The sequence below is a fragment of the Bemisia tabaci genome, chromosome 1 (genome assembly GCF_918797505.1).
Source record: "Bemisia tabaci chromosome 1, PGI_BMITA_v3".
Classification (NCBI taxonomy): domain Eukaryota; kingdom Metazoa; phylum Arthropoda; class Insecta; order Hemiptera; family Aleyrodidae; genus Bemisia; species Bemisia tabaci.
This window is the reverse complement of record NC_092793.1, coordinates 69,528,465-69,554,202: the sequence shown is the minus strand read 5'-3', so window position 1 is coordinate 69,554,202 and position 25,738 is coordinate 69,528,465. Positions and strand designations below refer to the sequence as shown.

Here is a 25,738-nt window from a genome sequence, read left to right as displayed (position 1 = left end):
GTTCTTCTAAGCATTAAATACGTTCATTTCTACTTTGGACCCCCCTCCTTCTATTGGAAAATTAGTAGCTACGCCACTGCCCTCTGCTATACCATGAGATTTGGCCGCTCAACTAAACCAGTCTGACGAAATATCGAGGAGTATCAATGCAGCAAGGCGCATGCAGCGATGAGGTGTGTTGTGCTGTGAGAGGTGTCTCTATGGATCGACAGCCTCACGTTAAAGGCACATTGTAACAGGAATCGTTATTTAATCGGAGCAATCAGATAATTAGCCTGGCGTTTGGTCATTGATCAAGGCTCAAATGAAGCATTGTTATCGGCTAAACATTGTTCATTCCTAGCCAAGCAGGCGCAACCCAGAGGATGAGTTGCATTTTGGGGGGCACCCCGGAGAAAAGGTCCAGCAGGCGCGAACGGGGCACTCCGGGCAGGAACCTATTACAAGACGTGTTTGATTAATTTCGTTTTGTGAAAACATCACTGGGTCAAGCGGCCCGAGGATTCACCCAACACCTTTGTTTGCTTAATCTATCCGCCGCGTCGTTGCCTCAATGCATGCGCCAACATTTCCTCGTCCACTATAAAATAATTCGATTACAAGACTGCCGTCATAACGGCAAAAGCCGTAAGTGCAAAAATGAAGTTTTGAGAAAATGGGCTCACTATAGCGTCAGGACGGAAAATTTCATCGAAAAGTAGCACCATCCGCTCTTTGTCACATTGCCACCAATCATCCATAAAATATTCTTTGAAATCGTTTGGATGATTAATAATCGACCAATTTTATTTCAATTGCATAAAAAGAGTATTATTCCTTTTTAGATTAGGCTGGTATTAGATAAGACGGCCGTAAGTGCTATTTTCTGCATTTGCGTGCATGGTTGCGTTTTGGACACACAACGAACACATTTTCAGGTTAGAAATTGGCAGAAAAGGACGGCATTTTACTTAAAAGCACTGTTTTCATTGGCTCTCTGGAGGATTTAGGAGGATCATTGCTGCTGTTTCGTCTGGAATTACATCATTTTTTACGATCTAACGGCTTTCTTGTAAGTCTCGTTTTTTTATTTGTATACAAATGAGACGAATTTTGCTATTTCAGGTATTTTAGTGATTTCATCCAAAAGAGATTAGACGCGAATTTTGAAGGAAGCTCGATTTCGAAAATATGTGAGACTTGTGACTCTCCTCGGTATTACGGCAGAAGAGCCGAACGTATTGTAGTCCGTACATCGATCAAGCTATTAAACGTGTCAATGCAACATTTCTGTTCGGAGGATCAGACGTTCGATTCCCGTGACCAAACTTCCCCTGCCACCTCAATAATTTAAGTAAATTGTTTAATCTAGTCTAGTCTAGATATCAGGTCCAAGCAGTTGGTATGGTATGGACATGTGCGAAGGATGGCAGACGACCGGTTGCCCAAGCAGGTCTTCGATTGGGTTCCTCCCGGAAGGCGATGGCGTGGACGTCCTGTGAAAGGTTGGCGACAAGGGGTGGAGGAGGAGATCAGAAGGTGCCAATTGCCTGATGATCTCTGGGAGGATAGGGGGCAATGGCGATTGGGCGTCGCAGAGCGCGAGGCGGCGCTATAAAAGCGACTTTATGTGTGTATGTTTAATCTAGTTAAGCAAATGCTCGGTTTGACGATTTGACAGTTAATTTCGACAAACCAAATATTTTGATTTATATGGAACAACAAGCATTGGGCCCATAAGATTGAACTTTTTGCCTAATCGACTTAAAAACTGATTCATCCCTCTTCAAATTATTCTTGGTTTTCCTGTCCATTATGGCAACGCTGTGGAGATTTTATCAATTGCAGTCGGCGTCTGCCCCTGGTAAAAAAAAGGGCCCACCTCGATGCCCCATGGCCCACCGTGACGCTTGGGGTCTACTTAACGCGCAACCGACCATATTAAATGGTTGGTAACTAATGGTCGGTGGTTGCGCTGGATACGTTTAAAATTCAATCAGTCATGATGCAGTTGAATTAGAACCACCCTTACCTACCTTTCAACACCTGCAATTTTTTCACACTCCGCGTGTATTTAGTTTATTTCTGAGAGTGGGAGGATTTGCAGTGTTAATTAATTTTTTCGAAAGTTTTCAGAGAATGACTTTTGGAAAGTTAATAATAATCTGAAAGATTGAAAAACCAATGAATTCTAGTTTCAAGTGTGGAAAAAGCCTTTTCCATTTCATGTCAGGCAAAACAGCAATGAGTGCTACGTTCTGCTTGCAGGTTTACTTGCTTGTTTTTTGAACACACAAAAAACGAATTTTAAAGTTAGGAATTGGCTGACAAAAACACAATTTTACCCAAGACAGCAGTAAGTATAGATATCTCGCGGGAAGAAGTGTACTTGCTTACTGCTGTTTTGTCTAACACGATGTCAAACTTTGCACTTTTACCGAGTCTCATAGTTCTCATTCGCACATAAGTAAAACGAATTTAGCTGTTTCACCGAAATCAGTGCGTTCATCTAAATGAGCTTAGACACATTTTGAGGAAACCTGGATTGCGGAAATTGTGTCACCGTTCTTTTCAATTGGTGGCTTTGTAGCGCGAACTAAGTTTGGCTCTGATCCACCGGGTTCTCTACGAGAGTTCGATGCGAAATTAGCATGTTACTTAGCCCTCAATAAAGACGGACACGGTTCTACAGATCAACTTGACGTAAACTTTCAGCTTAAAGGGCGGGCAACGAAACTGGCGGAAAGAAAAATTAAATTAGCAAACAAGACAGGCCTGGAGGCCAAAAAACGGAGGCTTGCGCTCCCTCAACCGCAGCGACTGAGCCATATCCATCAGCGGATTGCGCGCGCGCCGCCCCAGTTTGAATAAACTTACCCTGCGGCCCGCGTAAAATTCAACGCGCGGCTTTTTAACGGCCGGACCACTTCGAGGGCGCCACGTTGAGCAGCATTTCAATTGGACTGCATTTTGCAATTTGGAACTATAAATTCTGGCTCATCTGTAAAAACACTTATGCGCATAGGAAAACTAATGGCACATACGTTGTTTTTAAACCGGGCTAGAATCTATAGTTCCACATTGCAAAATTTAGTCCAATTTGGAGCATTTCTTACTCACTCTCGTTTACTGAAGGATCCTACCTTGACGTGCACAGGGGACTGAGAGGCCCTGTACTCAGTGTTAATTTCAAAACAATTCAAGTCCAACTTAATTTTTCGGGACATACTCTACATACAAAAGAAAAACAAATGTTTTTCCTACAATGCTCGATAGGCACTGTAAGCGGCTTGGGATTAGTAATAGTTGTTCGGAGCATTTCGGCCATGATCACTCAGTTTGTTAATAGCTGTAGCGGCTTAGCAGTTAGCACTCACCTTAAATTTTTCTTCACCCATTACAACCAGTCCGCCTTCAATATCTCGATAGGCAATGCAAGCGACTTTGGAGCAGTAATGGTTGCTCTCAGCATTTCGGCCATGTTCATTCAATTTTCCATAGCTGTGACGGTTTAATAATGGTAATTCTCCTCATTACTTATCGTTGATTGGCTCAATTGCCATTTTCCTACTTTTCTCGCTACCCAACTGCACTGCACCCAAAAATCTGCCACAGTAACAGTTTTCTTTTTCTTTTTCTTTTTTTTTTTAATAATTGTAATGAAATCCGTTTTTTTGGATGTAGGTATGTAAAGAAGGATTATGCCGGAGAGTCCATCGTATGGAAATTTATCTGGATGGAAGAAAATTGCATCACTGGACGGCGTGTTCTAGCCTAGCAGGGCGTCCCGCATCTCGATTGCAAAACGGTGAAACTATTAGGTTCTGAGCTCGGAGTCGAATTAAGCCATCGCAAGCGAATTTCCGCTCTCTTTGAGTGCCTTAAAATTACAGCCTCGGCCTCGACTCCAAAGATTATTGGCAAGCGCTGACACTACCATCCATGCAGCTACATCTTTGGCCGTGCGTTTATTTGTTCCTCGTTCCGCCGACACGTATAATTACAGCTCCGCACCCTCGACGTATGATTTAATAGAAAAAGCACAACCTTCCGCTTGCAGTAATAGGTGTTAAATTTATTCCCCCTTAAAAATGCATTGTTCAACTGCATGATCCTTGGTTTTATGGCTCAATACTCGATCATTTACAATTACTTTTTATGTCTTGTTTGCTTTTCGAGAGGCTCCAGTCGAGCAGGTCTCCGTTTATCTCGTATTTTATGCACAAGCGTGGCTGTGCTCGTGAAAACTTTGCCTTTTTTTCCATGTACTATCATACGCTGCTCTCATGAGCAAGGTAGTCCGAGTTAAACAAGCACATCTCGATGCAACCTCTCTTCTTAAATCTGGAATGCATACCGTTAGCAAAGCACTTGAGTTATTAATATAAACACAGTGTTAAAATTGGGCAAGAAGTACAGCAGCAAATAAGATGGGTTGCTTTTTTTATTTTATTTATTTTTTTTTCATTGAAAGCATATTAAAAATGTAGTGTTTCGCTTGCTAAAAACAAGTTCGGGCATATGAGTTGAATGTTCCGTATCATCCGGTTTGTCAAACGTAACTTTCCGTTCGATAATACAAACTGAAACTTCGATTCGATAAAACGAATAGGTGGGATGATACAGAATACCAAACGCTCAGGTTAATATTACAATTAGACCTCTTTCTAAGCAGTGTAGATAAGTAACTGATCGATGTTTGGTCGATGACAAAGGTATATGAGTTAAAGTGTTTTAGAGCGAATCTAGATATAACTATTGTTAAAGTCATCGAGGTCGCCTCCGTAAGTTGGGTGTATGCCCCCTGGCCGCTACGCAAACCATCCCCCAAGGTCCACTTTGCGGGTCTCCATAAGAATGTAAATGAAGCGGACTCATATAGGGATCATCCCATATTGATAACTACAAAAATCATGAAAATGGGCCCGGTAGATTCTTAATACAAACTTTGACAAAAAAAAAAAAAAAAAAACACCATTTACATTTTTTAAATGGGAGAATTCACAACTTTATCACGTATAATATAAATAAACTTAGATAATATTTTCAAAATGTTAATAAAACGAGCTCATCAAGGGACTAACGCCTGTCAATGACCGCAAAAAGCATGGATATCGGCCCAGTGGAACGGCAGAACAACAGTGACAAAACGTGAAAATTTAGGGCTCAAAGAGCTTATACTATATTGAGAATTCTAACATGCTATTTTGGAGCTAAACATTTTAACCTCCGTTCAAACTTTAACAGGTACTTGAGGTCAAAACATATTTTCAAATTTTAACCGAATACGATAAATCTTGACCAGAGGTCATGAATCTTCAAAAATCCACGTAGGGTATATGCACGCTGACAGCAGCGTCTAAAAAATCGCCAGAGGCAAAATGCTGGGTGATAAGCATAAAATGTAGTGGAGGAAGGAAACAGAAGGATGGGCTCTGAGCGATGAAAAGTCTGTCTTGGATTGGCGCTTCCCGCTTCACACAAGAGGAGGGCGACGGGGTCAGCCGAGATGGCAAAGAGAGGAACCGGGCGACTGCTAGTTCACGGGCATAATTTATCTGTTTACAGCCACAAATCAACTTGGTAGTTACACCGTGTATTATAACTGAAAGCATGACTCGATGATTACCTATTTAACACTCTAAAATATTACAAAGCAACAAGAGTGATAGGACAAGCGAGGATTTGTGCAATTCTGACCACAGCAGCATATAGACTGTCCAGAAAGCAGGCAAGGAAGCTCTCCAGAATTTACACGACGCCGAGTCTCCATAACGTAGCGACTAAAATTTAGACCTATTTGTTGAGAAAAAAGCGGTCATGCTTTGTCAAAAAATTGATTATATGTTGCTGAATTATATGTAGATTATAAAATGATGAATGGACAATCGGGAATAATGTGTGATCCTTACGTGTTGCGTCATTAAATGACAGAATCTTCATTTGGACCACATTTTGCAATAAGGAACCACTATTTCTGGCTAATTTTAGAAACAACATATATGCCATCGGTTTCCCTATGCAGAAAGGTGTTTTTACAGTAGAACTAGAGATGGTGGCTCCTTATTGCAAAATGTAATCCATTTATGAGAGAGGATAAGAAATTGCATTACGGTTCAGTTCAAAGAAGGTACCTAAGCATTCGATCATATAACCGAAAAAGTGCATTTCATAAAATTTGAACTCATCCTAAAGGCACGTGAACATTGTTCCATCGGTTTACTCAATACCACTCTGCCTTTTCATCTTTTTTTCTCCTTCTCTCATTTTGAATTTTCTTCTCTTTCTTCTCTCCCTATTTCTTCCTTTTCTTCACCAATCCTAAATGCCTAATTGAAATTGGCATCATGGTAGTTTACTGAATGCTTGCACTATTTATATCAGCTGCAGTCATCATCTGGGAAAAGACCGAAATCAACGTAAGTTAAATCGATTATTGAAAACAAGCATAATGAGGAACGTAGTAAGTTAGACTCAAGATTTGTCTCACAAAGAAACGTAAATACAAATGCACAGTAAATGCATACTATGATGCACTAGCTGTAATTAAAAATTTGTCGAAAGGAATTTAGCTTCTACCATTAAAATTACTTCATCGAAAATACAATTAAATTAGTTTATTGCCTGATCCGACTCCGCATAAAAATTGTTTTTTTGGTGAACAGGAATTTTAAAGTCATAAAAAAACCCTACACCAATTCCTCATTCGTGATTGAATTTTGAAGTTTACAACACACCTATTGTGTTACTCGTGAAAGTATTGTTTTGAGTTATAGCACTTGATCGTTAACCTTTGTGTGGGATTTCATCACTGAAAAATGTTTTGGATCCGTCAATGAATGGATCCCGCATATATCCAAAACACCGGGGGATATCCAAAACACTGATGATTCGCAATTTTATCACATGCTAGTTTCAGTATCGATGGTCAAAGTGCAAAACCACGTTTCTTCATCGCGGTGTTACAAAACATTTTCCACTCTTATTTTACTTTTTCGAAAGAAAATAAGCATGACTTCATGAATAAGAATTTACGCAGAATATACGGTTAACCGAGTTGAAAATCGAGAGGGTTTTCAAGAATTACATTGTCTGGTTTTCCGAGGGAAAAATAAATGATAACAGGATGTATGCAACGTCGCAAATAGAGATACTTAGTTTCGCTCTGCGGCCATCGATATCACCGCATAATGTCCGAGAACATCATCCTTACTAAAATTGGACGCATTTATGCTAAAAAGAACTATGTCACACGCAAACTCTATGCACATAGTTCCTTTTAGCATAAATGCGTCCAATTATACCGAAGGCCAAAACCAGCAACAACAGCAAAGCCAGTCAAAACAGCAACTCGCCATCTTCCAGCCAATGAACAACAAGCACCATGCGACGTTTGAAAATTTCCGCCGCCATTTTTTTTACAGAGAAAATTTTCAACGAAGCTGTCCGAAAATTTCACTGACTTTTTTATGTGCTGCCGAATAAATTCAATGAAATTTTCAAACAGATTCAACCAACATGTTCTCTTAAAAAAATAAAATGGCGGCGGAAATTTTTAAACGTCGCATGGCGCTCGTTATACTTCGACCGGAAGGTGACAAACTCTGATACATTCTTGTAGGTAAAGATTTTCCGAAAGGAGGGTGGCTAAAACTTGAGGAGCAGGGTGTATCTCTCAACTGCTCATAGCAGCCGCCTGGCCGCAGACATTAGACAGGGTCGTAAACATCTCAGCGAATTACAGCGCGTATTGTGGTGCACAGCTTATGGTGCTGGCCAGCGAGGTGAGGCGGCAGGAATTTACTGTATAGGCTGCATACATAAGAGGTACCTGCACCCATCCAACCGCTATCGCTTGCCACCCTTATTGATGTCTTAATAAGCCAGGCTTTTATTCACTGAGCATTCAGCGTTTATCGGCCCCGACTCAAACTCAATTGGACGTATTCATGCTAAAAAGAACTACGCGCATAGGGTTTGCGCGGAGCATAGTTCCTTTTAGCATAAATACGTCCAATTTTCTGCGACGCTAGGCGGAAATCGCCTATCTGCTTACAGCTTTCTGAGGAGTTGTGCGGTTCTCGGTTTGCCAGGTCCGCTCCGGCAAATTCCATCCGTGTTCCTGGGAGCCAATGCCCTCGCCAACAAAGCGGATCAAATTGAGTTACACTTTATCGAATGTGGCAGGAGTTCAGCGTGAGCTGGAAATGCTGCTTCCTCGAGTAGAATGTTTATTCTTGCTAATTCGAATGCAAGAGGCTGGAGGTACGGCGAAGAAAAGAGAGGAGACGGCAATGCACACATATGTACTTCAGATTCAGATGAAGTTCACGTAAGAGGCTATTCATAAAGTTCGTAACGCTCTGAGTGGGAGAAGGTCTAAGCCTGCATTAGATGTGTATAGCGTCGACCTTTTGGAAATTCTAGGTGAAAAATCGACGCAAGGTGGACATTGCTAATTCCAATAATTACAAAACGCCATTTTGAGGGAGCGGAGGTCGGAGAGAGCGTCATGTAAGCTCTTGTAGAAGGGTGCACATCTACGTTACGGATGATGGGGAGAACATCACGAAGAATGCGTGAAACTTTCGTGCTATTTCTCCGTCCATGCAGTCTTTGTCTAAAGACTAGACTTCTAAATATGATTGCAAGGAAAAAAAAAATTGCTGCTTCAACAATTCAATTGCTAAAAACAGTGAGTGCAATGTTTCAATGTAGATTTTACAACAAAAAAATGCTACTTTAACCACCCCCGTGGTTAAATTAGTTTACAATGTGGTTAAAGTAGCATTTTTTGTTGTCAAATCTGCGGGTCTAGCATTGCGCGTCTTCACTCGTTTGTAGCAATTGAATTGTTGAATCAGCAATTTTTTTTCCGTGTGTATTGCCGAGTCAACCAGTGCTGCAGATTAATAGTAGAAGTATAGTGCATATACCAGCAAAATTCGATTAGCTTCATTTTGACCAGCCTGATTATTTCAAAAAATCTGTTTCAATCCGTTGCTTTATATATTTGGTGGTAAATTGCAAATCAACTGAAGTGAACATGTTTCACTTTAAAATGTAAAAAAAAAACACCAACTCTAAAATATGGCTGGAAGCTACGAGTTCTAGGAATTTTCGTGCCTAAGAAAATATAAAACCAGTTTCGGAAAAAATCTGCGGAAAGATCGCTTCACTAGTTCAAAGACAAATTTTCGAGACGATTTACAGGTTATAATCCAAAATTTCCAGTTATTAAATATATCGCTTAAATGTTGATGAGTTGATATGAGGAAAGTCTCACGGGCTCTGATTTGGTGCTTAAGCGAGGATGATTTTTCCTCTCGTTGAAATAATATATAGTTTTACAGAAAATGGAAGTACAATTATTTTACAGAAATGTAAATTATTTTCTGAACTCCGTTACCTTCTATCAAAACGAGGGAAATGAATAATAAGAGTCAAGAGAAGTAGGACAAACCGACATAAAAAATAGGCAGGAGGAGCAGGAGAAGGAGGAAAAGAAGAGAAATTTATTTTTGCTTTTAGACTTGGAAGAATGTAGATAACAAAAAAAAAAGAAAATAAAAAAGTGTGGTAATACTTGACATCATACGGCTCGGAGAAGACGGATTAACATGGAAGTGAAACGAAAAAAGGGTCCGGTTCGTAATGATTAAAAGTGGAAAGAATAACATCGACGGAAACTTAAACTTTTGCCGGCGCCTTCTGAGCATCAGTTACAGGTCGTCATTAATGACCCTGCTCACTCAAAACCTGAACAATAAAAGTGCGAATAATTAACACGTATTTACATTTTGATGCGCGAGCCACTTTTCGTTCGCTTAATAGCCGCGCACTTTTCGGCGAGCTGAACAAATTTCAGAGATAAGACTCAGAGTAAGTTGATTCATTATCTAATGCCCTCGCTAGAGGGCGCTGAAAGGAATGAGAGACAAGAGAGACAAGAGGAGGCAAATTATGTAAGACGAGCACAAAATGTACCAAACTTTTGCCAAAGCTATTGAAGTATAGTGGAATCCTTGTATGAGAAGGATAGAAAGGGAAAAAATTGATGATAAAAACAGTTCATTGAATTAAGACTGGTGGTTTAGGTCATGAAAGTGGTCCTGTTACATGATGTGGGAGAGGGTTAAAAGGATGCGATTCGAAGCAACTTTTCTCACATTTGCGTGCCTGCTTGGAGAAATTCGCGTGAGTACAATCCTGACGGTCTCAAAATTTTCCTTCGAGGCATGCCTAAAGAGGAACATTAATGTCTAATTCAGAATGCTAAGTTGGTGCGTGCGTGGTTTTCTCCATGTCGTTTTATGCGGAAATCATGGTCCATACAATGAAAAAATTAGGAATAAAAAGATGCCTGCTTATAGACATATTCTGTGAGGTCAAACATTATCTGATGTGTACGTTAGTATCGAACGTAAAGATTGAGCAAATAGAATAACGTGTCAAAGATTTGGTTCTTACAGCTTAATGCGACTTAATTCATTTAGGAAGGGCCCTTTTGTGTGGAAACATCGAGGGAACAATTTTTTGTGGGAGAGGAGACTTTTTCGATGTCGGATTTTTATAGCCGGCATAAGTGCTCCCGAACATCTTTGGAGAGAAAACACATAGTAGTTCCCCCCGTAATTACCCACGAAAATCAGGAATATGGTTGCCATTGAAAAGTAACACGATCTGATGATCACACGAGTTTTCAATTATAACTCGTTATCTTAAATTATTTTAAGAATAATCGATCTTTTGCAGCTTCTTTTGGTTAAGTTTTCTATTTTCCAATTTGCGAAATTCAATGAAAACAACCTCGCTCCGGTGAGTTTAACCTAAGTGGAAGTTAATTTTCGACTGAAATTCCTGATAGTTGATTCAGCTGAAAGAGCCATGTCACTGTGACCTATTCACGCATAAAAAGCTGCTCTTGAGCTTTTAAGTTACACTGGCTGCATACAGGAGCGTGCGTGAAATCATATTGTGCACCTCTTATGCTCATCTCTTTTCCTATTCTCTGGTTTCATGTGTTCCTCATGCTGTTAAGTCGGGTGTAGGTTAATAAATCATCTATTTTGCAGACTATTGAAATTCATTATCCCACCATAAAACCTAAAATCTACGAGACAACAAGTAAAGTTTTTTTGGATGTAATGCAAGGAGACACATCCCTGGGCAGAATAGTCATAGCACTCTATGAAAAAGACACGCCGATCACTGCTGGTTACTTCCGAGCGCTAGCCACGACAGGAATTAATGACACTTTTTTGGAGGGATCGTTTTTCCATAAAATTGTCAAAGGTTTCAAAGTCCAAGGTAAAATCAACGCCAAAATTATATTACAGGATTTGTGATAAAAGATCAAATGATCATTTGCTACTTTCAAAGTATACGATCTACTTTTTTGAGCATGAGGCTTTTAAAAAGTCCAGACAGATATCAAATCTACAAGTCATTCCAAGTATTTTTTCTCATTTTTTTAACCGCAGTATTATATAGAGTGATCCAGATTATCCGTACCAGGTTTTTTCCCTCGTTTATTTAGCTTACACGAAGGATCGCAGGAGTGGGGATGGGATCAACCCCAAAGAATTTAAATTTCATCGCCCCAAAGCCCTCCCTCCCCCTTCCGAGGCTTCCACTGGGGGGTAATGAGGGATATTTATTTTAAAAGTCGGGGTATCCTGCACAAATTTTAAATCATTCTATCAGAACCAGAAAAATCGGAAAATTCTAACCTCTATCGACCCCAAAAATTCCAAAATTGGCTCATCCCTGTCCGGAATATTGATCCCTAAAGGTGAAGAACAGAGCACCCCCGGCAAACATTTCTTATCTTTACAAGATCTTAAGGTCGTTTCGGATAATGTCAGCCATCATCTTTAAGATCTGTAGAATAGCGTTTAAAGTCCTACTAATTCTCGTCTTCGAGACAGCTCATCAGACATCTATGCGATGTCTTGATGATGCCTTTAAGACTTCGGAAAAGTCGTCTCACAGACAAATGGTCGGGGGGCATAACACCTATAAGATGCTATTTAAGAGCGACCTACCTCAAGAGGTTGAACGCTGTTTTTACATGTAAGGCCTCATTTGGACCGCGTTTAACAGAAAGGAACCAAGCCACATCAGCTATTGCCAAATTTAACTGGGCAATTTAATTTTTTACCAGAGAACGTGTGTATGGATTCCTTTGAATATTTTGAGGAATTTGCTTCGTACTATGGAGAAAATCCATTGAAATTTGCACGAAAATCCGCACAACAGTTTTCTTGTAAAAAATTATATTGCCCAATTAAATTTGGCAATAGCTGATGTGGCTTGGTTCCTATCTGTTTTACGCGGTCCATTTGAAATTCTCCTTTCGATAAGCGGGTAATGCTTCTGAGATATTTTTCTGACATGCACAAATAAACTACCGGTCTGTAAAATCGCTCCAGCATTTTGAACTAGTCCATATGCGAGCAACATTGTACATTCTCCAGCTACGAATATGAATACCTGTAAGTCTAGATTTGCTCTATCATATCATGAAGGAGGAGAAGGAATGGATATAAACCTACTTTACGACGAGGAAGTTGAAGCTTATTCATACACGGTCCAAGAAGAGGAGGGAAAAGTACCACACGCGGCAGCAGGCGTCGTCAGTATGGCCTCACGAGGTACAGTTTTAAACCTTTTTTCGCGTGAGATATAACAAAAATGCGATAAAAACATAAGTGTAGATACATTTCAAAGTCTAGGACAGGGGCCCAGTTATTCTTTACGGGAGTCTAATAATACTAAGCAGCAAACTGTGACATAAAGTCAATATTTTTCGTGGGGGAGGGGACCTATGGGGAAACTATAGCTATTCCAAAAAGGACAAACGAAGAGTGGAAATTCAAAATCTACTGATCACCATCATTTTGTGCATGGTGCTTTTTAAATTCATTTTGTAGAATTTTTTCTCTGTTTCTTCGTCTCGTGCAATTTTTAATAGGAGATTTTTCTCTATACATATTTTATCATCATTTTAGAACAGAAATTGTCACTCTCAAGTCATTAGATTCCCAACTTGACGTATATATGTTAAATGCAACTATGTGCAAGTAGAGATTTTGTCGTGGAGTAGTAACAATTATATGCACTTGTAACATCTTATCAAATTATTAATTATTATAACTTTCAAGATGCTAATTTTATACTGTTACTACATACGAGCCTCAAAACTGTTATTTGTAATATATTTTTCATTTATATGAAAAAAAAACCAAACAAAGAAGGGATTTTCGAGTAAATAGTTAGAGCCATTTGGAACTTTAACGAATTTTAAAAATCCTTTTAAAGAGTGCACGCTTAGCTTAAACGTATCATCCCAATGACCTCCGTTTCCAAGGACTGTCCTCCCTCCTTCCACCCGTGGCGTGGCGTAATTGATCAGTTTCGATATTTCCCCATTTGTAGGTATGGTGAATAATCAATTTATTGTTGCGCGCGGCGTTCGTTGCGAACACTCTGTTCATCGATCTTTTTCATAGGTTTAAATGACAGATCAATCGATATATCGTAAAACACGCCACGCCACTGCATTCCATCCCTTGTCGGATGTTTGAAGCGTGGCGTGTTGAGCTCGCTGATCTGCGTAACTGCGAGCGTAATTCTGATTTGACCTTTTCAAGAACGAGTAGAGGAATAGATGATGGTCATTAGCCATGAGTAAATTGCACTTTTTTGCACTTTTTCCTCGTGAATATTGACAGAAACCGAATTGGGATTCGCGTATCAGAAATGTTTTGCTAGAATTCAGAAACTATCTAAACCGAACAAACACTCAAAAACCATGTTCACAAATAAGTATATTTTTAGATGAAACGAGATATCATTCTGATAGTTTTCTGGCGGAAAACGCAGACTTTAACGATGAGGTTTCAAAATATCCGCCGGTGTACTAATGTTTTTTTTTTTTTTTTTTTTTTTTTTTTTTTTTTTTTTACTTTAAAGTATACTACGTTTCATTGGAAAATAGTTGTTCAGATTATCTCCAAATAATGTGACAACTTCTCATTTCAGGACCACATATGAAATGGACCGAATTCTTTATTACAACGATCCCAACTCCATGGCTAGATTTTCATGACGTCCCTTTCGGGAAAGTAAGCATATGTCATCTTTCTTGTGTACAGCGTTGTGTGTCATGCGTAACAATTTCAGTCTTATTTGGGCAATGTGATTATCGAGGACAATATGTAACTACACTGAAAATAATATGTCGTTATTAACATCTAGTGATTCAAAATGTGTCTGGTGATCCTACTAAGATGCTGTACTATTACTGTACCCCGTCCATTAACTAGGTTATTCATCCTGTGATATGCTAGAATTACATAGTGCTGTTCCAATCTAGGCAGCATCTATAGGTTTATAAGCCATATTTTTGACATCCTAGTGTGCTAAAGCAGCATATCTCATTTGTTTTCGAGACAAATGTATAAAAAATATGGGAACTGGATTTTTATAGCGTTATCATGATTCTGAAAAATTCTATGAGGGTTTCATTTACTCGCGTGTTAACTGTTAAAACTATGGCAATATACAATGCCATCCACTAGATATTAATTACACTCAAATAGTTTAATTTCTCAAAATGAGATAATTGCAACGCTTGCAGGAGTTTGACCAGGCGCCTCAGATCACAAACAACCTTCAATTAACCAGTTAGACGAAAATAGATTCGGCGTCGAAATAGTCGTATCACTCGGGATTGAAGGGGTTGTGTTCGCGAGTCATGCGCGCGGTCTTTAAAAACAGAGAGGTTTGCCGTTTGGTACATCTAATCGATTGGTCTGTATCATTTACGTTTGGTGTAGTGAAATTTCTGCTCTTGGTGGAGAATGAACTTGTCGAGTGAGCAATTTTAATTCAGTGAATTTTTTTTTCAGGTAGAGTCTGGAATGGATGTTGTCAAAAAAATTGAAACAGCCAATGTTACCATCGAGGCCCGGCCCATAATTCCCATTTATATTAAAAAGTGCGGATTGGTTTTAAATAATGAAACATGATCGCTCAAAAGATTTACCACTGTAATAACAACATGATAACACACCTCGGATGTAGTATAGTGAGTGTGCATTCAAAATCAAATATCACTCGACAAGAATAAGACAACCCTTCCATCCGTTGATTTGTTTCATTCATGAGATTTAACCGCAAAAATTGGATATGCGATTTTTATTTACTAATTTTTCCATATTTATATGTGTAGTGTAAATATAGATAAATAAGTCCTTTTTTATTTTTCCCACAATCTCTAAGTCTTGTTTGATTGTTGTTTCACCAATGACAAAAAAAGAAAGAGATAAATTTATGTCATATACAAAATTTGGTCACCCCTCGAATGTTTCCCTCGGTTTCCTAACCTTGATTGACAAGTTTTAAACCCAAATAAAGCAAACAGAAAATAAGATAAAGATAAACGACTGAGTTTTGAATTTCTAATAGCTGGAAATAAAAATACACATCTATCTCTCTAAGTACTTAAGCGCCAATTTGAAAGTTAATGAACACAAGGGAAGGAAAATGGGCGGGGAGGGAGAGGAGAGGGTGAAAAATTGATTTTTTGGTACTCAAATTAAAAAGAATCTATCGATGGATACTTCTCTAGGGCGAAAGCATTCCACGCTCTTTAAAAGGGAAACCTTTCATAAGGGAGGGGCTAGTTCCTAGTTGCTCACTTTTACTATTATACAATTAAAAATGGAAAAAAAAAAACCTCGTCTAATGTATGACCTCTTAGTAAATTTAGCCAAATCTTCAAAAGTGATACAGCCTCACCTTAAAGACGGAGCCTACGATCTACGAATGACTAGAAGGATGGGAAGCAGCAGGAGTGCGGGACAAAAGTCCATTGGAACGCCTTCAAAACACGGCTATACAATTTGCATAGCAGTAGCTCAACGTGCATGTTCGGGGAGCCCTATACCTGCAGGCAAAGTCCCACTCCCAGAATCCCAATCTCAAAAATGTGTCTGATTGGGCTCAGATCAGTCAGACATTCAGAATAAAGATGATTCTTTGGTGTATTACTTCAACCATTTTTTACTTATATGTTTATATTTTCATCAAAAACCGAGGATCGGTATTTTTAACTCGCAACTACATTTTTTTTGTTGCGACGGAGCATTTTGCCTTTCACCTTAAGTCTCATCCTGCCTGATTGTAATCAATATATCGATTGTGAAACTGCAGAAATATGCGTATCTCGGTTGGCGGCGTTGCAGACTTTCTGTTATACTTCATTATCTAAATGACTACTGAACTATTGAATGTAATTTTTTTTTTTAATTTCAGTCATTTTTCCTCTCTCTTTAAGGCACACCGAAAAAAAAGTGAAATTGATTTAACATTCTAGATGTAAAAAAAAGTGTGCGAGAACTCACAAAATGCTGAATTACCCGCTACAGCAGTTAGTTTTACATCCTGACATTGCTGAAGTAACTGATGTAGCGGTTAATTCAGCATTTGGTAAGTTCTCGCACAGTTTTTTAACATCCAGAATGTTACATCAACTTCTCTTTTTTTTCGGTGCATATTCTGTGAAAACTTCAAGCCATGATACTATGCTTTGGTCTTGTTTAAAAAAATAAAATATTAGCAGAGATTTCGAAATTCCGTAACCGAGATACGCATTTTTGTAGGTTCACCGTTGATATCTTTCTCGTGTAAGGGGAGCTGTCTCGTTCAAAACATGGACTTCACTTCATATTTCTGGCTCATTATATAAACAACGTATGTGTCATTACTTTCCCAACACAGATATGTTTTTTATGAACGAGTTAGATTTATTAGTCCGTTAGGGGCCGCCCCTAAAATAGGCAACTCTCTAGGGAGAGAGGGAGGTCGAGGAGAGCGCTCCGCCATTTTATTTTCACGTATTAAAGGATGGGGGGGGGGACCCACGTCACAAAATCGGTACGAGGGTAGAAATGGAGGTCAAAAATGCCGAAAAAAGGCTCACGTATAATTTAGGGACGGCCGCCTTTAATGCAAAATATATCGACGGCGTAAGTCCGCAATCACATCTCGTTTCCGGTGTCTGAAAATCTCCGCCTATATGTTATTTCTTTAAATGAGAACAAATTGACATCATTTCTTGAAGTTCTTGCAGAATTCTCTTCGCACAGAGAAGAAAAATCACGGCAGTTTTAAAGAATTGCCGTTGATAGTTTTCCGTTTAAAAAGTAATAGGTACACGACAGGAAGTCTGCGACGTAGTAAACCACGTTATGTGATTCGCGACTCACATCGTCGATATCCAAATAAATATGGAGATGGTGGTTTGACAGCTTCATTGCAAAGACGCGCGATCTGTAAGGAGGGTTGCTTCGTGCTCCTGGAGAAATTTCCTGCGGAGTTGGATGATGGATTGAGGTTTGTCGGAGCCGGAGGGCTGATCCCGCCTGTGCCCGCGCGATTAACTAAAATAATACGAAAGCGTGCAGTTCACTGGCATAAATAAGCCAGGAGGCTATGATTATCTCGAGCACAGATTTCATCCGTTTGATCCATGATTCCTCGATTTATGGTGAACAACCTGATTAAGCTCCCCACAAACCGTTGAAGTAACGCCAAGGTAGCGTTGCCTCTTTGCTCACAGTGCAATACTTTTTACAATTGGATTCTTTTTTTTCTTCTTCTTTTTTTCGAGAAATTTTATTTCAATGTAACGTAACTACTACAAGTATTTCCTTGTATCTATCTACATGGATTAAAACTAAAACTAATCAAATTGCATTACATTTACAGGGTAACGTTTGATAATACGATGATTAAATTGGATTCCAAGCTCATTTTAAAAGGCATTGCTTTTTGGTGGCTTATATTCCTTCAAATCCTGCATTAAGAAAAAAAAAAATAATATAAACACACGTGTGAGAGCCATGGAATTAATGAAAAAAAAATACCCTAATATTTTTGACACTTATGTTTTAGTTTTGAGAAAAATCATTTTCGCACCGTAGCAGATCCTCTTAAACTACCCTCGGTGTACTGTATTTGTGCTTATCGTGAAAATGGTAGATGAGATTTTTAATCAAAGTTTTGAATATAATTTGAACTTGTCCCATTGTCGTTCCGCATGAATTCTTCAACTGAGTTTTAGAGCCTCAATTCAACAGGCACATAGTGCTGTAATAGCAATTATTTGATCAATTTCAAAAAAAATCAATCAGTTTTTCTAAAGTCTCTTCACTCTCTGCAAATTTAGAAGACTAATTTATAACATTTATCACCTAAAGCGCAACTTCTGCATGCACAATCTGATTATTCTTTTCCGTTTTTAAAAAGCTGATGCTGTCAGTCTATAGTTAGGAGTCAAATTTTGATCCACGTCTAATTATATATGCGTTTACATTTGAATCAAATTGAATTTTGAATCAAAAGCTTGGTTAGTGCATTAGGCTTCACACGGAAAAAATAATAAAGGAAGAGAATGATTTTTAACCGCCGGACTATGACGTTGCAGTCTTATTAGTAATCTTATTTGAACTCAGATGGATCTTAGAAAATTGGATCGACGTAATCGATCATTCTTATTTAAATTCAAAAAATTCATGTTCAAATTGTTATATTCGTTGCTTATTCTTTCTGGTCTCAAGATCATTTATTGCAGTATTCTTTTATCAAACTGCGATACGCGTCATGTGGCCATCAGACAAGATCTGCACCGGAAAAAGGTCACATGTTATCTCGTTAAAATCTTACATAACACGACGGGAAGTTCAGAAACTAACTTAAGAAGGAGATAACAATTATTTTTAACGCAGATCAAATGAAAGTTAGGCATAACACAAATGAGGGGCTTGGAGGACATCGCGCAAAAGTGCAGCAGTTTGTGAAAAAAATTGAGACATTGATGATTTCAGGTAAAACTAATCTTAATGCATATTCCGTGAAAAATTTGCTCCCGAAGTTCAATATTTAAGCATCAAAAGTCAGATTGAACTTTCTTTCCGCCATAAGGATTCACGTAATTATGAAACTTTGAATACGCATTAGTCAAAATTGCAAAAACTGCACTTATGCGCCCACCCAAAAAGTGCTCGTGGAATTTTTAGGTAACATTAATTATTAAAATTAACTGTAAAAAGACCAGTATGTTGGTCTGAACATTTTATTGTATGTACTATAATTTTGTATTATACTGAATGGAAAAAAAAAAAAAAAAAAAAAAAAAAAAAACAACTTATGCGCCTTGTCCTCCAAGCCTGTCCAAGCCCATCGAATAACACCGCCATTTGGGTAACCAATGTTAATTGTAAACACTTGAATTTTACCTGCGAGCTGTTTTCCAGACTCTATCCGTTGTATTGGGTGATTCATTTTCCTCGTAAAATTTTGAAGAAAAAATATCGCATAGTGCTCTATTCTTGGCAACAGCTCGGGAACTGTTGACTCCGGTTCCTCTCTTTAGCATATAATCGGCAATCGACATAAGTCACTCTGATTTTTTCTCTCCTCTTTTACTGGTGCCTTCGGAACTTTGACTTTTCGCTTTTCGAGCCTTCGCTGAAATGGGAACCGTGCAACGTTCGTTGGTAGCGTCAACCGTTCAAGGAAATGAATTGAGTTATAAGTTCTCGCCTCCTTGCACATGCAATCAGCGAAGAATTTCTGCTTTATAAGTATGGTACACTGCCGTGCTAAACAAAAACGCCGTAAGAACCTTCAGGCGTTGCCAAATTTTCTTTGATAAAACACGCATTTTCTGATTAATTTATGAATATTTTCCTTTAGATTTTACAGATAATTTTGTGCGCAATTTTACCGAAAGTCCCTGTTTTCAAGGGAAAATATGCATATCTTTCCTGAAAAAATAAATATTTTATTGAAGGAAATTTGGCAACTCTCGAATGATCATACGGCGTTCTTCCTTAGCACGTCAATACAGAACACTGAGAGATGTGCTCATCACGTTGTGGCTGGTACCTACGGTCTTAGCGCAAGTGTTAGTCGGACTACATTTTGCAATTAGGAACTACAATTTTTAGCCCATCTGCCAAAAACACTCATGAACATAGATAAGCTAACGGCACAAACGTTGTTTCTAAACTGAGCCAGATATTTTAGTTCCAAATTGCAAAATTATGACAATTTTCACTAATTAAGAAATAAAACAGCATAATTGTGGTTTTCTGTACCTCCGTATCAACTATCTTATTTAGCAGTTATTTGAATTAAATCCCTTCTATAAGATTTTATATTGAAAGGAGAAGAAGAAGAAAAAAACTACCAAATACCAAATTGAATGCCTGTAAACATAATTTCTCCGGCAGACCCTTGATGCTTACTGATTAAACAACTGCGACTAAAGGAAATAAAAACGTAATTTGTAAACCAAGAAAATGTAAAACTTTTATATCATTAGCACAAAAAATGCCGATTTCGGCAATTAGACGACCAGAGGAGAGATATACGATGCGCGATGCTGAGAAAAATAAACAGGATCTTTTTTCAATGTTATTGTAATCAAGTTCAACACGAAAAGCCCCTTCAATTAGTTTACAAGCAACATACGTAACACCCCGATGCAGTCGTATGATAATGAAAGCATGCAGTCGCAGTTAATTGCAACTTGTGCGCTCCTCGGGTTATCTATGCTACACTACAAGTCAAGGCCTTTCATTTAACTATATCCTCAAGGTAAATATATTTTACATTGAAAGATTTGATAAAAATATTTCGTTTTAATTGGGTTCACATGCTCGAAAAAAAATGAGTCAATGCTGGAGCGAGTCTATCACTTGGGCCTATGCCGAGAACCCGGGGGTGCCTTATTTCCAATCCGTGTCGGCTTAAAGCTATCGATGGTCAAAACTTGAAGCAATCGATCGTATTCGATACTGGTTCGATGTATCGTTTGGTTTAAAATAGTAGCACATAACCTCAAACAAAAATTTCAGGATTTAATTAGGAAAAGCTGAAAATGAGAAAATACCCAACAATTTCACTTCTCATTACCATTTCGCCACCCTGGGAACGGGTTTCTCGTGATAGGTTCTTGATTCTCATGAGTATAAAATGGACGTATTTATTCCAAAAGGAACTACGTGCATAGGGTTTGCGTGTAACATAGTTCCTTTTGGCATAAATACGTCCATTTTATACTCATGAGAATCAAGAACCTATCACGAGAAACCCGTTCCCGTGGCAAAGTTTCATGAAAAATACAATATTGAAATTTCTCTTAAAATATTTCATGAAATTTCAGAAATTTATGGAAGATATTGAAAAATACCGGCTCCTTTTCATGTTTCGTAAAATGTAACGATTGTGACTTTCCTCTATTTTTTAAGTTTGAGTGCGGGTTGCATACTCTAGCCCCTAAAAAATATGAAATATTTCACATCCTCGTGAAATTTCATGAAATATTTCATTGTTATTTCCAATCCTCCATTTCTTTCCTACGTTTCATGCCACCCTGCCCGTTCCCTCAGATTAATCAATTGCCTTTTGAGGCTACGTTCACATGTTGAACCATTCGATATCGATACAATGTTACGTGTTTGACGTATCGAACTCGATCCATAAAAGTGGATATCGGTGAATAGCTAGCGTGTAAAGAATTACCGATGTGAACCACGTAGCTGTTGGCGCGGCGCGCGGCAGGGTCCAACCTTAAAGCCCTTGACAGCCCTCCTTCAAAATTCTAATGAACACATCACAAGGGAATGGCGCATCATTTGTATAAATCCGGGCCCGTGATTTATCCCCAGATTAATGCCTCGGCATCAATTTTTATATCCGTGCCGAACTCACAAGCTCGTAAGTTTTCACTGTCGTTAGCCTGTGATTACTCACTCTTTGCCCCATCACCGGCGCGGCGCGGCGCGCAACGCTGTGTTTAGCGCGGCCCGGGCTGGTGCTCGCTCCTCGAAGGTGGTGTTATAATTTTATACTCGTTTCCATCATATTTTACGTTCCTAGCCCCTCACCCCCCGACCCATCACCACAAACACCTTTGACAAGTTGCCGTGATCGGACCATTTACCAACAAAGATATTGAAATCCTGGTACAACGCGACGACGCGACACCGAATACTCGCTCTATAAACGAAACGAGCGATGTACTAAAAAGGAACCCCCCCCCCCCCCCCCCAAGCGGAAAAAAATCAAACTAGCACGATAAAAAAAGCGAAAACAAAACAATATGCAAACAAAGAAACAAGCAAACCAACAATGCTGACTTTGCAGCATGTAAAGTTTTTATTGCTTCATCTGAAAGTGCGTTAAAGAGCTGATTTCACTGTATTTTTTACAATTTTTTTTCTGATTTGGGAAATAGTATATAAAAATAGATTTAAAAGTGAGAAAATGCACCACCTAGTGACGTCATCTGGCAGCATTTCCCATTTAAACACATGTATTTTAGCAGATTAGATCATTTTGTCATATCTTCTCCAATAATTATTCAACTCATAAACCAAGGGTTTCCTCGTATTCATTTCACTCAGTAGTTTCCACTTAAACACGAAATTTATCAAATTTCAGACACCTGCAGATCCTCTATTCATTTCATACATAGTATTAAAACTGCATAACTGCTGTAGCATGTCGTGGTTTTTTTCACGACTTCGCAAAATACATATAATAAAAAACGACGAAAGCTTTGGAAGGTGGGAAGGTGGAAGGTGTTGGTGTGCTTCTGACACGAGTATCTCTTGACTTTTAAGATATTTTTGGCAGTTTGATTTTAAGACTTTCCTTCCTTTTCTTTCTTTCCTTTTTTTTTTTTGGCAATGACGTTTTTTTGTATTCGACGAAGCATATTATTTTTCTCTGAGGAGCCAGCTTAAGAAAAAAAGTTCCCTGTGCGGTGAAGAAAAAGATCTTGCGAAATACTTGATTTTTATACATTTTTACCAACAGCGACGACAGAAAATCAAAAGGCGATGCAATTTTTTAAACTTGATGGCTGTCCGTGTCGCACCGACTGAAGTGCGAAACCACGTATCTCCATTGCGGTGTTTCAAAATTTCCGTTCTTATTTCATCTCTTCCATGAGAAACAATCCAAATTTACGATTTTAAATTTTGAACCAAATCTTCTGCTATCGAATACGAAAAATCATGGAGAATTTAAGTTTTATGTTGACCAGCTTCTCGAAAGAAAAATACAATTTCTAAGGAAGTCTGCAACGTCGCAAATGGAGAAACGTCGTCCCTCATTTTGCCCAAAAATATGTATGTATAAAATTGAAGGCATTATGACTTTCCTCTCTCAACTTATATTCGTCTGTAACGATAAACAATGGGACGCGCTTGCTACGCGGCGCCTTGATACAACTATACAACCTCGACGGATGTCCGTATTGCGTTCAAAAAATTGAAGGCGTTTTGACTTCCTACGCATAATACCTGTAGTTGATTCGATCGACAAACGCGTTGGTCGGCGGCGACGGGGACTTGATGCAACTTTTTAAACTTGATGGCTGTCCGTGTCGCACCGACTGAAGTGCGAAACCACGTATCTCCATTGCGGTGTTTCAAGATTTCCGTTCTTATTTCATCTCTTCCATGAGAAACAATCCAAATTTACGACTTTAAATATTGAACCAAATCTTACGCTATCGAATACGAAAAATCATGCTGAATTTAAGTATTATGTTGACCATGGTGTAAGTCGGCAATCACATAACTCGGAAAACGCGATTTTTCAGGAAAGGGAAAAAACTCTCTACATTTCTCATTTTTGAGACTAGAGGGGAGATAATTGATGAAGACAGCAAGAATAAGATACTTTTAAGTCTCTTTCATCGTTTTGAATAATATTCTCATCCGTCAGTTGAAATGACCGAAAAACCGAGTTTTGTGTTTGCGGAACTAAGGTCCAACACTGAATTCCGAGATACGTGGTTGGCGAATTACTAATTCAAATTATTTTTGCGGATGTTGACTGAATAAAGACTAACTAAGACTCTCCTCACTTTAAATGTAGCCTAATGTTCCTTTTAAGAAACTTTAATTGGTAGCGAATCTTAAGAATAACACCGCGCGGAAAACAATTCGATGGCATAAGTCGGCAATCACATAACTCGGTTAACAATCGACTCGGTCTACGACGTCGCAGACTTCCTGCTGTACTTTATTTTTTAAACGGAAAACTACTCAACGTCAATTCTTTAAAACTTCCGTGATTTGTCTTCTCTCTGCGAAGAAAATTCTGTATAAACTTCAAGGAATGATGTCAATTGGTTCTCTTTTAAAAAAAATAACGTAGAAGCGGAGATTTTCAGACACCGTGAACGAGATAATACCTAATGTGCGATTGCGGACTTACGCCGTCGAATTACGAATTAAAATTGAATGAAGATAAAAATAAGCGGACGATTTCTCAGGTATCCTTCGGATTAGATGTTGGATGTTAAAACAATAACAATGTTTTTGTTGTTTGAAGATTCCATGATGTATTAACTTTTAATTTCCCCTCCTAAACTGTTCACAATCCTTCCCGGGAGAGCGCGCGTTGTGTAGAAATGCGGCGCGACGGCACGAGTTATGTGTTATTGGAATTAACGCCGAGATATGTGTTTTGAGTTCTACGTTTTTAGGTAGGTAACTTCCAGATTTTTTTCGACTGAAATATTTTGATAGCAGGTAAAGGGCATCTACTACACTTCATTTCTGCAGCTAACTCAAAATCGCCAAAAATCGAGTTATGTGATTGCCGACTGACACCGTCGCGATATTTATCCTTTAATTGGGGTAAAAACCGGGCAGGAACCGTTAGTAGAAATGATGCATGGACCTAGTTTTGCGGCGATTTTAGTGTCTCGCAAGCCAGGGAAGGAAGCGGTCGAGTGTCGAGTCATCCTCGGTGTGATGCGCCTTCAATCCAGCTAGCGGCAATGTGCCTATACCCGTAGTCGAATACTTATCGCAAATAACTCGCGCATTGCGTTTGGTGCAATGCCAGAAGTATTCATGCAGTCTTGTAGGCGCTAGGGGGCACGGGACCCGCCGCGCCGCGCCGCGCGATCGCCGGTACCTCACGTGCCCGGATCGGCCGGCGGTTCCCGCTGAATTTTGAACCGTAGGATTGGGCTTTTATGGAATCATATATTGTGATTATAAGTAAAGAAAAACGATTGCTTAAAAAATAAATTTAATGATGAAAAAAGCGGTAAAAATACAAAAAAATAAATGGTAGAAGAAGGAGCGAAAGAATGAAAAAAAATTAAGAAATTGGAGAAAATGAAACAGTGGGAAAATAAAAACCGAACTTTAATAAAACTCTTAGTTCCACTAACTCAAATGGAATCTCCATGGAGATTTGTAATTGTTACTAAGTGAAATAGCTCAGCGGTTAAGGGTGATATTCAACAGATGCGTATGATTTATTCTCATTTTTTCAGGAACAAGGAATAAGTCCCCTTCACTGATTGATGTCGTAAGAACAGAGGAACAGCCGAACCTAGAGATGAAGAAATCTCGGTGGAAAATCGTAATAAAAAGTTTGAGCGACCCTGCCAGGATTCGAACCTGGAATCTTCTGATCCGTAGTCAGACGCGTTATCCGTTGCGCCACAGGGCCGACTGTGCGTTGTGCCTTAAATTTTACAAAATTAAGTTATGTATCAAAAATGATTGGTTTATTTCAACAGAACGGAGAAATAATACGGCCTGAGAGCTTCAATTTCTTTGGCAATAGGTTAACATCCATATCTTTTGCATTTTTAGGGTGTTTCAAAATGGCTTTGCTTTACGTAACAAGCTATGCCGTATGATGT

General features: G+C 38.8%; 1 protein-coding gene and 1 non-coding gene across 3 annotated transcripts; one reads left to right on the top strand and one right to left on the bottom strand.

Moving 5' to 3' along the window:
* Window positions 1–9,943: 9,943 nt before the first annotated feature.
* On the top strand, window positions 9,944–15,428 carry LOC109043200 (uncharacterized). 2 transcript variants are annotated; one of them, XM_019060332.2, is made up of 5 exons: window positions 9,944–10,176; window positions 11,055–11,289; window positions 12,510–12,635; window positions 14,026–14,108; window positions 14,895–15,428. In XM_019060332.2, exons 1-5 carry the CDS (start codon window positions 10,099–10,101, stop codon window positions 15,012–15,014), a joined length of 642 nt encoding a protein of 213 aa, XP_018915877.2. In that variant the 5' UTR covers window positions 9,944–10,098; the 3' UTR covers window positions 15,015–15,428. The 2 variants fall into 2 exon arrangements, with proteins under 2 accessions (XP_018915877.2, XP_018915876.2); XM_019060331.2 differs by having other exon boundaries at window positions 12,459–12,635.
* Window positions 15,429–25,469: 10,041 nt separating this feature from the next.
* TRNAR-ACG (transfer RNA arginine (anticodon ACG)) lies at window positions 25,470–25,542 on the bottom strand. Its single transcript has one exon. It is a non-coding gene; the product is annotated as a tRNA-Arg (tRNA).
* Window positions 25,543–25,738: the final 196 nt, after the last annotated feature.